Source organism: Nestor notabilis, unplaced genomic scaffold (assembly GCF_000696875.1).
Source record: "Nestor notabilis isolate BGI_N333 unplaced genomic scaffold, ASM69687v1 scaffold33049, whole genome shotgun sequence".
Taxonomy (NCBI): domain Eukaryota; kingdom Metazoa; phylum Chordata; class Aves; order Psittaciformes; family Psittacidae; genus Nestor; species Nestor notabilis.
Window position 1 is genome coordinate 34,502 of NW_009942939.1, and position 14,614 is coordinate 49,115.

Below are 14,614 nucleotides of genomic sequence, written 5' to 3' on the forward strand. Positions count from 1 at the left end.
TTGGTCAAGGCAGCAGTGTTGCCCCTGGAATGCATTTGGATGCTCAAAAAGACACTGAAATCAGGATATTTTATTATTGACTTCCCTCAATTTAATACAGGATGACTTGAAATCAAACATCTCTCTTAACTATAATTCTGTGGCAATTCATGTATCACTTCTGGAGTATTGCTGACTTGGCCGGTGTTTTTATGCAGTTCCAACAGCACAGCACACCAGCTCACTTCTGTCCGTTGAATATATTTTGTATTGGCAGATAGCTTCTAAAAAGAAAAGACTGAACAATCCTTAGGCCTCATGCAGTTATTGGGGATTTATTGTATATGCTCAGGGTGAGTTAATCAGAATTCAAAGCAGAATCAAAATTACTGTTTACCTGCAGACTAAGCAGCATCTTCATGTTAAGCTCTCCTTGAGCTATAGGAAGCAGCATGGAATAAGCTGCATTTGCTTTGTCTTTAAATCTTCTTGCACTTCTCTGTAAAGCACTGAGAAATCTGGAATCTTCAAATTCCATAAAAGAGGCAGCAGACTTTGATTAAACAGCTGCTCCTGATATCTGATTTAATGGTGACAATGAACTGAATGTTCTTGTGATCCAGAAGGTTTCCAAAGCAGTATGCTGATTTGTGAGCTTGCATTTAGAAATTGCCTTCAGAGAAGTGCAGTGAATCATCAGAGGGGGTGAAAAACTGCAGCTGTGAGGTGGTATGTGGCAGTAGGAAATACCTAGCAGTAGGCACAGAAACTGAAGGAGATATTATCTGCAACGAGAATGTCATGAGAAGATGGCATGTAGGCAGAATATAACTGTCCAAATTTGATCAAGGCTGGCACACCAGAAATACTACTACTCTTTTTATATGCCATGTCTGCAGTGGAGAAAGGGCTGATTCATTCTTTCTCTGCTTTTGCATTATTTATGCCAAAGTAAACCCTGTATAAAGTAACTCTCATTGGGTGGAGTTTTACATTCTTTTTGCAATCAAACAAGCAAATGCAGAATTGTTCCTAAAACTCTAACAAGATAGCTGTGGTCTTACATGGGTTGTCTGAGAAACCTTTTGATTTTCTGTCTCATCAAGGTTTGCTTGTTTGTGATCTCTCGTGAGATGATGCATATTTGGACAGCAAATCTAACACACTCTTGTTAGAAGACAAGATTTTTACAGCTGTTAATGCTGCTAGTACCTGGTTCTGAACATAAGTTGTTGGGAACTGAGTTTGTATAGTCCAGCTGGCTCTCACCAACATCTTTGTCCATTATAAGCTTTCGCTGTCTAGAAATCTATTCTCTGGCCTAGACATTGCTGAAATATGCATGTAGCTGGGTGCAGCTGAGAGAAATGAAATATTATCCTGTCCTGACTTCTGTTGACTTGCTCAAGTTTCAGGTTTATGAAGGATGTGCAGCTGTGTGTTAAAGAAAAATATATGAAGTCAAGAACAGAGTGTGCTGCATAGTGCGGAAGGCTAATGATTTTCTTCTCAATTCTTTATCTGTAAGAATATTGAGGTTTCTCTAAATTTGGTTGTCAGATAAGCAGAAAGATGGCAATCCCTTCATCAAACAAGAAAATATTGCTATTAGTATCAGTTTAGTCTTTCATATGTCTTTTTCTTTTAGTATGTTTAATTCATGTCACACCATTTCCGTTCTTACATAAGCACTGGGTAAATCAAACACAGAACAACCTCTAGGAAAACAAAAGGTTGTGATAGTAAAGAGATTTACAAACTTGGTGTTACTGGTTAGCAAGCTACAGAGTAATCACCCAGAAAACACAGAGCTACCGAGAAGCCAGCTGGCACATCCTCCTGCCCCAAGGCAGGTTCAGCTATTTCCTGCCTTTCCTGGCAATGCTAGGTAGTTCTTAAATGCATGCAAAGGTAGTGGTGCGCAGCATCTACCAGCAACCTCTCCCAGTACTTATTTGTTCCTGTCAGTAGGCTAGTTACCTTTGAAGTGTGGTTATTCTTTGAATTCTGTATTATACCTCTTCAGATCCCACAGCCTCTCTATTCTATCCATTGTTTCTACCCTTCTTCTTGTCACTTTGCCCCCAAAAGAAAGGAGCTTTAATGTAATAATGTTGACCAACAATACAAACCCCTTAGAACAGGTGCTTCTAAAACTTAAGATGATTTTTTCAGAGTCTACTCCAGCAAGCTCATGTTTTGAAATTCAGACTTCATCTTTGCTTGTGAGATTGACCAACTGAAAGGTCTCCAGGTGGAACCTGCAGTAGGCATCTGCTTTTGCAGTGCAAGCAGAACTGCACCCAGACCTGCTATACTGTTATCAGTGACTGAGCTACTCAGAGTAAAAATAGGAACTGAGGAAACTGCTGTTTTCATATAGGCACTGACAGGTGATGACAGTATTGATTTTCTCTTCCTTTCAGAAGTTTTGCGCATAGTTGTCTCACTGTTCAGGGTACCTGTTATCTCAGATCTTAGGCAAAGCAAGGTGCCAAATGCTCGGTTGGACAATTCATCAAACAGAATAGTATATGGAAATGTAGGGAACTTTTTAGTGGACAGATGCAGAGTCTTCTCATTCTGCAGAAGGCTGAGCAGAAAATGTGTATTGGGAAGATCTGTGGATCATACTCATAGAAAAAAAGGACTGGAAGACAGCTTGAGAGGCCAGCTAGAGGCACAGTCCAGTCCTGCAAAATTGCTGATGGCAGTCAACAGCTTTAGCAGTATGGGTTATTGAGATTCCCCATCTTTCCATACTAAAGGCAGTTTCCTGCAGGACTCATCTGACATGGACAAAGAGTGACAGTAGTCAAGGAGTAGCAAAGGAAGAGGAGGAGCCAGAATGTGTCCTGTTCCTCTCCTCTGCTGAAGTCCTTTGTAAAACCATCAAGAAAATTGCTTCAGTCTAATGATTCAAAGGCTTTTCCACACCATACTCTACCCTCCTCTTTAGCTCCTGTACAGTCCTATGGGCAGCCTTTGAGGTCAAAGAGCAAATGGTTGCAGGAGATGTGGAAATACACGATTTTCAGTGGCTGTCCCAGGAAATGAGTGGTGCAGAGTAGAATCATTCATCTCTTCAGGGCAATGCATTACCTCCTGTATTTTTGTTCTGTTTCTCCTGTGATGTTTTCCTGTAAGAGGGAACAAATAAATTAACTATTTTGTCATCTCACCTGTGTCCTCCCTCTGCAAGAACCAGGAACTCTCTTTTGTGCCAATTTCATTTGACTGACATAATCAGACTGTCTGCTAATCAAAGTGATCTCAGTAGCCCAAATCTGTACCTGATCTCTCTCTGTTTGTGCTTCAAGGTCTTCGACAGGGTCCGAGAAGATTGCCCTAATTTCCATGAGAAGATTAAGCCTATTAATGCTGAACTCACTCAGCCCAAGCTCGCCATCAGTGCTGAAGATGAAGAGGAGCTTCTGACGCGGGTCAATATTGTCTTCCACTGTGCAGCAACAGTTCGCTTTGACGAACCCCTGAAGTATGTCCTGCTTTCTTCTTTCTGTATTCACTGAGCACGATTCAGAATGCATGATAGCTTATAATACACCATTCAGTGCATCTCTTGTATAGCTGTGGTGGTAGCTCTCCACTTATGTTTCCATGCTACATGTGGTTCTGCACTGAATGTGCAATGTAAATGCTCTGGAAATACCGTGTGCATATGCACGTCAAAAGTGAAGTATCTTGGCAGATTTCCGTGGGAACAGAAGGAAGTACTGCAAGCTTGGGTTGTAATATAGTAAGGGAGTTAAGTATGACCTAAAATTGGGATATGGAAAAGTGTGGTTTAGGTCAAGAGGGAGATATTTTGGCAGAACTAGCTGTAGACAGCTTGAAGTGAAACTATGTTGTGTCTGTCTCTAAAGCTAGTGTTAATGGCCTTTCTTTGTCACTGAGAAACTGAGAGGGAAATAAGATGTTGTTTAAGAAAATAGCATATCCCAAGTTTTAAAATACCCAACACTCAGTGTAATTAACTGTTTACAATAAATGCTCACTTTCTTAAGGAGCTGCCTTGGGAGTGCCTGTCCAGGCAGGCTTTCCATTAAGAAAGAGCAGAAATAAGCCACTAAACCAAGATTAGATGTGTGAGTGCCTCTATGCAAATTGTAAAAGTTAACAAACCAAGGTGCATGATCTGGATTGTCAGATCTTAACAGTTTTTTGGAAAACACTGTAAAAGTAGAAAACACAATCACTAATATCAGTTTTTCATTTCCTCATACATAGGCTAAATAGATATCCACCATATCCACCATAAATAATTGCTTTTTGCAACAACTAGAGAACCCACTAGAAAGGAAGCAGCTCTTGATTTAATCTTGAGCCATGCGTAGAACCTGGCTGAAGATAAAAGTAGCAGAGCACTATGCTGCATTAATAGCTATAAATGTCTTAAATCAAGAGATGAATGAAAATGCTATGAAAAATATGTCTCAGTGGCATCAAAGGGAAACTACGTTTTTAATAAGGAGGATAGCTAGAAAGCAGTTAAAAAGTTAAAATGGTCATCTGCTTGCAGGCAGTGTAGAAACGATTTAAAGTCTGATTGCTTGTCAAAATATCTCTAACAGAACAAGGAAAACCAATCTGATTAAATGGCAAAATACAAGAAGTTGTTAAAATCAAATTATTCCTATCTGAATAATAAAATCTATCACATGGGTAAAAGCTCTAGCAAGTTAAATGTGAAAGTACAATAATGCTGCTCAAATAAGAATCTTGAGCAGCAACTTGCTAGCAACACAAAAAAATAAAAATATTTTTTAAACAGGGCAGAAGTCCAAAGCCTACCACAGAATATGTAGAGCCGATAGATAAGGGTGCTAAAGCAGTGCTATCAAGATACTAGAAAGGCAGCAACAGAGAAACTAATGAATTATTGGCATCTACATTCAGTACATTTAGGGAATTCTCCAGACGGAACTCTTGAGTGCAGAAATCTGAGACACTATGTTATACTGAAATATCAGTAGATGCAGTTTTAATATAAATAGAAAAAATCAAGAGTAACAGATCACTAGGGTTAGATGAAATTCCCCTGGAAGGCTAAAGGAACTCTGAACATATCAGCAGAAATCTGTGCTGGGCATGTATTCTGAGTGCAATTCTGTTCTTCCCCTCTCATAGGGAATATGAATGAATAGAAATGTACACAGGAGTAGCTTTCATATGACATGTAGCTAAAGTAGAAGGATTCATCCTGTTAGAAGAGCAGGAGGAAATAGAAATCTATAGAAAACTATTCTTCAGTAGCGTCATACTAAAAAAAAAAAAAAAAGAAAGAGTATCTCTGGATTTAGATATTGTGATGCAAATGTTAATCATACTCTTAGCTTCTGTTTTCATTCATCAGGACTATTTACAATTTCCCTTCAACGTTAGTATAATTAAGTTCTTTAGTGTACGCTGTACTCAATAGCATTATTCATAATCTTGTATGCGTTGTTCAAAGCTTCTACTCCTGTGCTGAACGGATTGCATATTCTTTAGCCTTTTCCCTTCTGTGCAGGAAAGTGTCTTCCTTCCAGTACAAGGCGTGCAACAAAGTTGAACATCTGTTCACTGAGATCCATTGCAGATAGGTCCAGGACGACTTCTAGCTATGCTCAGTGATTCAAGGTCAACCTTGCTAACCAGGACTCTTTTTTCTTGTGTTAATCAGCTGTCTTCTCCATTCCTTAGGAATTTCAGCTATTATCTCTAATTTAGTTTCTTTCAGTATGAACCTGTTTTCCTGGACCAAAGGACCCTTTGCTGCTTGCTGAAACCATGTATTCATGTGGTTTAGCAGTGGTCCCTTAAAGAGAAAGTTGACTGGGTGCCATAGGAACCTTAATGCCTCTGTGTTCGTCTGTTTTGGAAATATTTGTTCCAGAAAGGGGTGGCAAATATGTCAGATTTAACAACGTTATAGGAATTTTACCTCGGATCATTTGAATTTAATAAAAATATTTGAGAGACTTTCTGTGGCCAGAACAGTGAATCCAACTGGAAGTTGGTTTAGCCCTTGCATTTCATTGAAGCTTTCTGCTCTGCTGTGATGCCTTTTCTTCCCTTACTTCCTTTTTCATTATTTGGGATTTGGATAATGCTCAACTTTCCTATGTTCTGTCCAGTGTAACGTATTTTGTTTCTTGCCCCAACCCTCTTTAGACGTGCCCTGCAACTGAATGTATTGGGCACCCAGCGGCTTCTAGAGCTGGCCCGGCAGATGCAGAACCTCGAGGCCTTCATCCACATCTCCACTGCCTATGCAAACTGTGTCCGGAAATGCATAGATGAAATCATCTACCCACCCCCAGCTGAACCCAAGAGGCTCTTTGATTTAGTAGAGTAAGTAGGAACTGCATTGCCTCTTCTGACATTGGTTTTGCTCCATTCTGCAGAAGACCTCCGAATTGTTCACACCACCCAGACTGGTGGGATTTCTGTTCATAGTTGCTGTTACTGCTGTACAAGTGTATTTGCTAACAAGGAATGGAGTTGTGTTGCTGCTTTCTGTAAGGCTACCTTACCTCTGTTGCTACCTTAGTTAAGAGCTGATATTTTTCATATACCGTATATTCATTCCTTTATCTCTTCAGGTTCCCAACGTGTTTCCATCTATTTCAACAAGCCTGTGGTGTTAAACTGGACTTATATGGGGATAAGTCAGAAAAGGTTTGTTTTAGAGAATCCAGGACTTTGAGGGAACAACAAAAAAGTTTGTTTAACTGAATTTACTGAAGTGAAGAATAATTACAAAGAATAACAAAATCTACTGATAAAGGCCTCAGGAAACCTTCCCTTTAGAAGAATTTTCCCACAGCTGTAGTTTTGTTTTCATTTATTTTCTAATGATATGCTACTTATGTGATACAAGCAACTGACCCATGAACTATAACCTAAAGAGCTGGTATAAAATCTTTCTTCTCCTTGATTTACAGTAATAGGAGATGAGATTAATTAATGTCCAGTTGGAGAAGCACTGGGATTTGATTTCAAGAATATGTTTTTCTAAAGAAATAATTTCATTGTTTAATTGCTACTCCAGAAAATTTAGTATAAATCAGTGTTTTCTATTTGAACTTCTCCAGTAGCCCGTATTCTTTGGTATGTTTACTTCCAGCTAGTAGTCATCTATCATTTATCATCTATTCTGCAAGTGGAGCATGATAAAAACAGAAGAAATGCCCTAGTGCATTACAGCAATGGACTGCCTGGCACAGTATCTTGCTCTGCACAGTGGTGCTGGGAGATGCTGGTTAGGGTAACTATACCAGCCTAGGTACTTTTGCAGCCTGTTCCCCTTGCAGCCTCCCAGAAACCAGAACTGTTGTATGAGCGGTGTTATGTCCTGTTCTTTTCTGACCTGTTTTTGGATCCACTAATTTGTTTAATCCCTTTTTAAACTTTCTCGTACTTTGCCTCTGCAACCCTGTGTGGCAGCAGGTTCCAGTTTACTAACCAACTGCTGTGTAAGGACAAGCTTTCTTTACCTGTTGCAAATTGTCATGCTGGTAGTTACATTGCATGTCCCATAATTGTAGCATTGCAGTGTCTGCAGCATTTGCCCTATTTACTGCCTCTGCAGTTCTGTAAATCTGTATTACATTCACCCTGGACCTTCTTTTCTGGAGGCTGCAGATTCTCAGGCTTTTTACTATCTCCTCATGTGCCAACAGATCTGTCTTCTTGATGATTTTAATTGCCCTTCCTCTCTGCCTCTTTTTTAACTCCACTCATTGCCTGAGATGCAGGGGCCAGACAGAACTGCATGCAGTACTCAAGGTGTGGTAACTGAAAGTTTTATTTAAACAGCTTCAAAATGACACCGTTGGTCTTGTTCTCGTACCTGATGATGTCCAACATGTCACTGACTTTTTTGTCTGCTGCTACTCATTGATTTGGAGATTTCATAGAGCTGTCAGCTAGCTCTCACTGGGCTGCAGCTGTCAGTTCTGAGTTCAGCAACCTCTAAGACCAGGTTAGACTCCTTTTCCTTAAATGCATTACCTTACTTTTACTTATAGTGAAGCTAATCTGCCTCCTTTTTGCCCACTGACTCAGTTTTACAATGTCCTTTGGAGCTTATCACTATCAATAGTACATTTCACTGCTCCCAGAATATTACTTGCAACTTTGGACATAAGACTCCAGCAACAGTCTGAATGCTATTCAGCAATGTGTTGAAGTACTTGGCTACCCCACAGGTTGCTACTTCAGGTGCTTCATGTAAGACACTAAGGATATATCGTAGTTTGCATGTGCAGCAGAGAGGATGATGTTTGAAAGAAAGGTTGAGTGACAGAGGATGGGCTGTTAGAGTATACTTTGATGTGTTTATCTTGGTGCTTAGGGTGTTTTTTTTGGTTAGCCACATAATTAGAAATGGGGGTTCTTGCTCTTTTACTGCATTTTTAATTGGGTTTTTTTCTGTTTTTTCTATGTCACATACTCCAGAATATACCATCTTCTGGTACTTTAGTGAGAGAGAAATCACAGCATGCCCTCAGCTAGGATGGCATCTGTTTCTTTACAGTGTTTGCAGATAGCATTATAATTGCTCACAGCAAAGATCAACCACTGCTTTCAAGGGCACTGAAATCAGGTGGGCCTTGTTGAAAATTGACCCTTGTCTCCAGGGTCATTGGTTTGGAATGTGTTCTGCAAATCAAAGGCAACATTTGAAAGAGATGTATGGAGCTGCAGAGTGTGTGAAAGAGCAGGATGGCGAGAAAGCCCGTTGGATGTTGAGCACCCATTGTAGATGGGGCTTTGAGCAACCTGGTTTAGTGGAAGGTGTTCCTGCCCATGGCAGGGGGTTGGAACTGGATCATGAAATCATAGAATGACAGAATGGTTTGGAAAGGACCTTAAGATCATCTAGTTCCAACCCCCCTGCCATGAGCAGGGACACCACACATTAAACCATGTCGCCCAAAGCTCTGTCCAGCCTGGCCTTGAACACCACCAGGGTTGGAGCATTCACAACTTCCTTGGGCAACCCATTCCAGTGCCTCACCACCCTCACTGTGAAGAACTTCTTCCTTATATCTAACCTAAACTTCTCCTGTTTCAGTTTAAAGCCATTACCCCTTGTCCTACCACTACAGTCCCTGATGAAGAGTCCCTCCCCAGCACCCTTGTAGGCCCTCTTCAGATACTGGAAGGCTGCTACGAGGTCTCCACGCAGTCTTCTCTTCTCCAGGCTGAACAGCCCCAACTTTATCAGCCTGACTTCATACGGGAGGTGCTCCAGTCCTCTTATCATCCTTGTGGCCCTCCTCTGGACTTGCTCCAACAGCTCTTTTATGTTGAGGACACCAGAACTGGACACAATACTCCAGGTGAGGTCTCATGAGAGCAGAGTAGAGGGGCAGGATCACCTCCTTTGACCTGCTGGTCATGCTTCTTTTGATGCAGCCCAGGATACAGTTGGCTTTCTGGGCTGCAGGAACACACTGAAGCTGGCTCATGTTAAGCTTCTCATCAACCAACACCCCTCAAGTCCTTCCGCAGGGCAGGATGATCTTTGAGGTCCCTTCCAACCCAAACCAGTCAGTGATTCTATGTTGGGATAACACAACATAGGCAGAATGCGATAAAGAAAGCTCTGAGAGACTGTGAAGGACAGAGGATTACTTAGGGAGAGAGAGAGAGAAGACAAAGCAGGATTGGAAGGAGATGGGAGTGATGCACCTTTTATTACTCACCATGGAAGTGGAAGAATATGTAGGTGTCTGGGTGCAGAAGGTTTCAAAGATGAACAGGTATCAGAATGTTACCTTCAAAAAGGGGGGGGAGGAAATAAAGCAGACAAGGAAATATAAACTCTTTTCAAAAAGGGGGCAGAAATACAGGTCGTGCTTTGCATCAGCCAGCTGTGAAGGGTTCTTTTCACAAATTCTTGTCTTAAAGTACTCCTCTGCAAGTGCATTAGGAGATGTGATCATGCAAATGGGTGCAATAACAGATCCATTTAATCATGCTTTTGGCCATGCACTTGATATATGCTTATGATTCTTTATTCAGTTTATACAGTCCCAAATAGGACTCCTAGCTGTTTCTTTTTCTGTTCTTACCCTCCTATTATATCCCTGCTTTCCAGTATTTTGATATTTAACTAAAGCCTTAGGCTTAATCTGTATAAACCAAAAGTCACACTTCTAAGTGCTGCCAGGCCAATAAAGGAAACATACAATCTGCCGCATCAAGCAAGATTTGCCTTAATCTAAAGCTGAGGGAAATCAGCTTTGAAGGGTGTGCTGAGGTAAGGAACACAGCACACAGTGAAGCAGAACTGGGTTTGTTATTGCAGAAAATGTAGATCCGTCATTATTTACAAGAAAGAGAGTGTCTTACTAATGCAAAGTCGTTAACACAGAGAGTTATGTTTTCCTATGGCGGAGTAATTTGGTGCATATACGTGGTGAAAGAAGAGGTTACTAATAGTTTTATTTGAATCTCTTGCTTCTACGGGGCAATTGCAGCAGTGAGTAAAAGCGGTAGCTTTGTGATTTAGCATTTCAAAATCTTCAAAGTAGGTCACAGGAAAGGAGGAACATCTCGCTTCGCTGAACTGTCAGCTCAGCACTCCTGTGATGGTAATGCTGGTAGATGAAATCACCTGGGAGGATGGTACCCTGACACAGGCAGGAGTGTGGTCCCCTTGATGGCCACCAAAAGTAATGCAGAGGCCTGTCTGGAAGGATGAGTAGGGGAAGTTGCTTCTCTTTGTACTTCTACACCTGTCTTTGCTTCATGAGAATGCTAACATGTGAGCAACTGTTAGTAAGTAAAAATAAAAAAGAAGGAAAGGAAAGGGGAAGGGGAAAAAGGCTTGTATGTAGCTTAATTTGAGTTCCCAAATGAACCTAGTCTGCATGCTCTGCAGAAATAGACATCTCCTTTTGGTAGGCTGGTAATTAACTGCTCATCAGATTCAAACAATAGCAATTTAGCTGAGCCCCTGAGGAGGCTGAGTTCAATGGCTGCCTAAGCAGGCTTTGTAAATTAAGTCAATATTGTGTGCTGCTTATAGCCTCACTGTAGTTCAACTTCATATTTTATGTTTAAACATTTTTTCTGCCATGCATGTTTCTGAAGCATGGGACTAGGGTTGCAAAGGAAAGTATTTGTGCCTCCATAAGGTCTATTTTGTTTTACTAAAAAAAAAATAAAAATAAATAAAAAAAAATCTATAAAACCTGTCAGATTCTTTTGAACTTGCTCCGAAAATGAGATCACTGAATTCAACCCTCCCATGCTAACTGTTGTACAGTTTCAAGGAATCAGTGTTTTCTCATGTAACAGTTTTCCTGTAATGTTTCCATCTGTGTTTGATGAGAGCCATCTGAAAAGCAGTGTACCAACTGAGCCATCAGGTGTTTGCACATTTAAGGTGATATGATCAACTTCTTCAGGTGCACCAGTTTCATCCTCATTCCTCTCCCCTTGACCTCCAGCTGCTTCTGAAATTCAAGATAAGGAGGGGTGAACCAGGGATCTGCAGGGAACAGTATCCTTGTGGTGCCCCTGGGAAGAGTACACCAGTTCAGTCTGAACTCTTAAGTCCATTAACTTAATTACAAATTGGATTATAGGAGTTAATCTTTGCTTCTATGGTGTAACACCAGACTGCTGAAAGCCTGTCAGGGATTGGCAGTGGAGTGCAAGGGCTCTGGAAGTACGGCCAGTTCCTGTCCTTTAGACCCAAATGCTGGCAGCACCAGTGATGTCTTGAAGGTGTGCCAGGGAAGAGCCTTTGAGCCTTAGGCCATCACTGCAGCACCGCAGTGGTGAGGGCCACTTTTTAAAAGATGCATGCATAACTACTTCTGATGGATTAGATACTTGAATACCTTAAAAAAAAATACTCAGTGGGGTGTTTTTGCTTCAGAAAATAAAATATTTTTGTTTGGGTTTTTTTAGGTAGCTAGTACTGACAGTTTCTTAATTCTCTATGTGAACAAGCCTCTGGAAAATGAGTAGGAAGGAACATTCAACACTTAATAGTGCTACTGGAATAATATGCCTCTAGTATATTGTTCTAGCTTTTGAGATCTTTGTAATGCTACACAACTCAGGAACTCAAGGTTACCAAGAATCTCCTGAAATGTACTCAAAGAGTATATAGGGACTGTGTTGGCTAAGGATGAGCACTACCTGGTGAGATTGCTGGGCTGATAAACCTCAATCATAGACCATGGCTGTGTTTATGTTACAGATTGTAGTGAAGCATAAAGCACACAAGAGATTGCCTTACAATGAGGTTGTATAGATACCTGAAGTTGAGGTCAACAGCGTAGCATGAAGCTCACTAGGGTTATTTTGCACTTTGAAGGCAGAAATAACCTTTCTCCCACAGAGCTGTTCTAAATCCAAACCAGTTGCTCCTTGCTTTGTCTTAAATGGTTTTGTCTGGCTTATCCTTTGTTTCAGGTGAGGATTCCTGTCTTTTCTCTCTCTGTACAACAGGTAATGATGATCTCCTTGTTTCCCGTAGGTGGTTGGATGAATCTATCATTGAAGATATCACACCCAAGCTGCTTGGGGACTGGCCTAACACTTACACCTACACCAAAGCCTTGTCAGAATACCTGATCCAGCAAGAGAAAGGAAACTTGAACATTGCTATCATCAGGCCATCCATCGTGGGAGCTAGCTGGCATGAGCCTTTCCCGGTAAGCATTAATACATAGCAATTCCCTGCTGAGAGTCTTTTGACATTGCTGCAGCTGCAGCACTGTCAGGAATCTCGCCCTACTTGTACCAGTGTCTGCTTGAGAAACAGGTACTCTAGTTCATAGCAAAAACACGTGGAAGAGGTAGAGGACCTGTGCTGGAGTAGAACAGCAAGTTTTCTTCAGCATCTTCAGGAAAAATTCTTGTCTCCAAGTGAAAAAAACACATTTAAGCAATAGTAACAATAACAAGGTTAGGATAATGGTGGTGCAGAATGTTGGACTTGCAACTGACAGTCTTACAGGCAGAGGATTGCGCCCAGACAGTCACACAGGGGAGTTTCCGTACTAGCTGGGGAAACACAAGATCTGAGGGTCGTTCATAGTCCTGATGCATTCTGCTTCAAGTCTTTCCATTGTCTAGTGAGCCTATTAATGAGATCCTGATGTGCGCATGACTTCACGTGGTCCTTGAAAGCATTTGGTTGATAGTCATGTGCAGTATCTCTGTCTTATGTTGGTAGTCACTGAATTCACTGGATTCACATTTGCATGGGCCTGTTGCAGATACAAACGTCAGCCACACAGTGGTTAAATACAGCAGTACTTTTGGACTGAAATAATTCACTAAGCTAAATATACTGGTAAGAATAATGTGCCCTAACATTGCAGCCAAATTGCAAAGGCAACATAAAGTCACCTTTGGCTTTCAGGCAGCTTCAAGCCTGCCAGAGATGGCTGAGATACAGCCAAGGCTCTAAGCCAAGCCTCCCATCTTGGAAAGACAGAGCGAACTTTTGTTAGGTGTCATAACCTGTTTCAGGTCAGACAGCTCATTACTGCTTTTAACTCCAGCTCCCACAAGTGGCAGTTGCCTTAGATATTAGCTGGAGTAACTAAATTAGTCTTGGTGACATCTGTATGTTGTATGTCAGAGGGTATATAACACACTGACTGTTTTCAGCAAGTATGACAGCACCAAAATACTGTAGTGTTTGAAGCCAGAGTTTATTCCTGTAGCCAAGTTATAATAGGAAATACGTGGTTTCTAAAAAAAAAAAAATATTAGATTTTATTGTTGATGGGTAAATTGCAGACAGAATGAGGTATTGTACAATGCATCCCCTATTTAAAATCAGTTAAGTACTTTGTACTGGTTAGCTTCCTAGCAGCTGCCCCAGATAGGCATCCATTGTAACTGGTGTCTGGTTGCTTCTTTGCCTACACCACAGCATTACAGGCTTTTGACTATTTCAAAGCCTCTGTAAGCAACATGTCATTGAAAGAAATAGTAATCATTCTTCTTTTTTGCAGGGTTGGATTGACAACTTCAACGGGACAAGTGGAATATTTATTGCGGTATGTCTAGTTACTATTTCAGCTCCCCTGAAAGGGGAGTTTGAATAACTAAAATAGGAACTGTAAAGTTACTCTACAGCCCCACTTAGAAACTGTGTGTGAAAAAGGATCATTGCAGTTTTCTGAATCTTGTAGAAAGATGTCACACACTTGCCATACATTTATATGCGTGTAGAACTCAGAAGACTGTTTATGCTGTGCTCAAAAAAGGACATTGAAAGAGTATTCATGTTGCTGGTTTGCCAACGTGAATTGTAGCTTCTAAAAGCTCTGAAAAAAGGTAACGTTTTGGACAAATTTTGCCAGATTTTCAAAGAAAGGGCAGAAGATGCATCCCTGAAATTAGGGTAAATCACAGGTGTCAAAGCTTGAGTATTATAACAGAACTTAATTTTCCAGACCAGATTACCATGCCATCAATAGAAGGCAGCATTATTTATCTTTCCATTTATTGTCATATGTATTGTTTTTAAGTCCATTGCTCTAGTTTGTGACCATTCCACAATAACAAGATTCTGGGTCTCACTTGCCATTGCTTTATACAGGATTTGCTCATGTGTAAATGTCGTGGTTTAAGCCCAGCCGGCAAC

At 40.9% G+C, this 14,614-nt stretch overlaps 1 protein-coding gene across 1 annotated transcript; it reads left to right on the forward strand.

The window, feature by feature from the left end:
• Positions 1–3,299: 3,299 nt before the first annotated feature.
• Positions 3,300–14,024, forward strand: LOC104411261 (fatty acyl-CoA reductase 1-like; the record flags this gene model as incomplete). The annotated part of the gene is made up of 4 exons (XM_010021643.1): positions 3,300–3,475; positions 6,154–6,333; positions 12,488–12,665; positions 13,980–14,024. Coding segments are annotated over 4 exons (579 nt in total), but the record flags the coding sequence as incomplete, so codon positions are not given.
• Between the last annotated feature and the right edge of the window lie 590 nt (positions 14,025–14,614).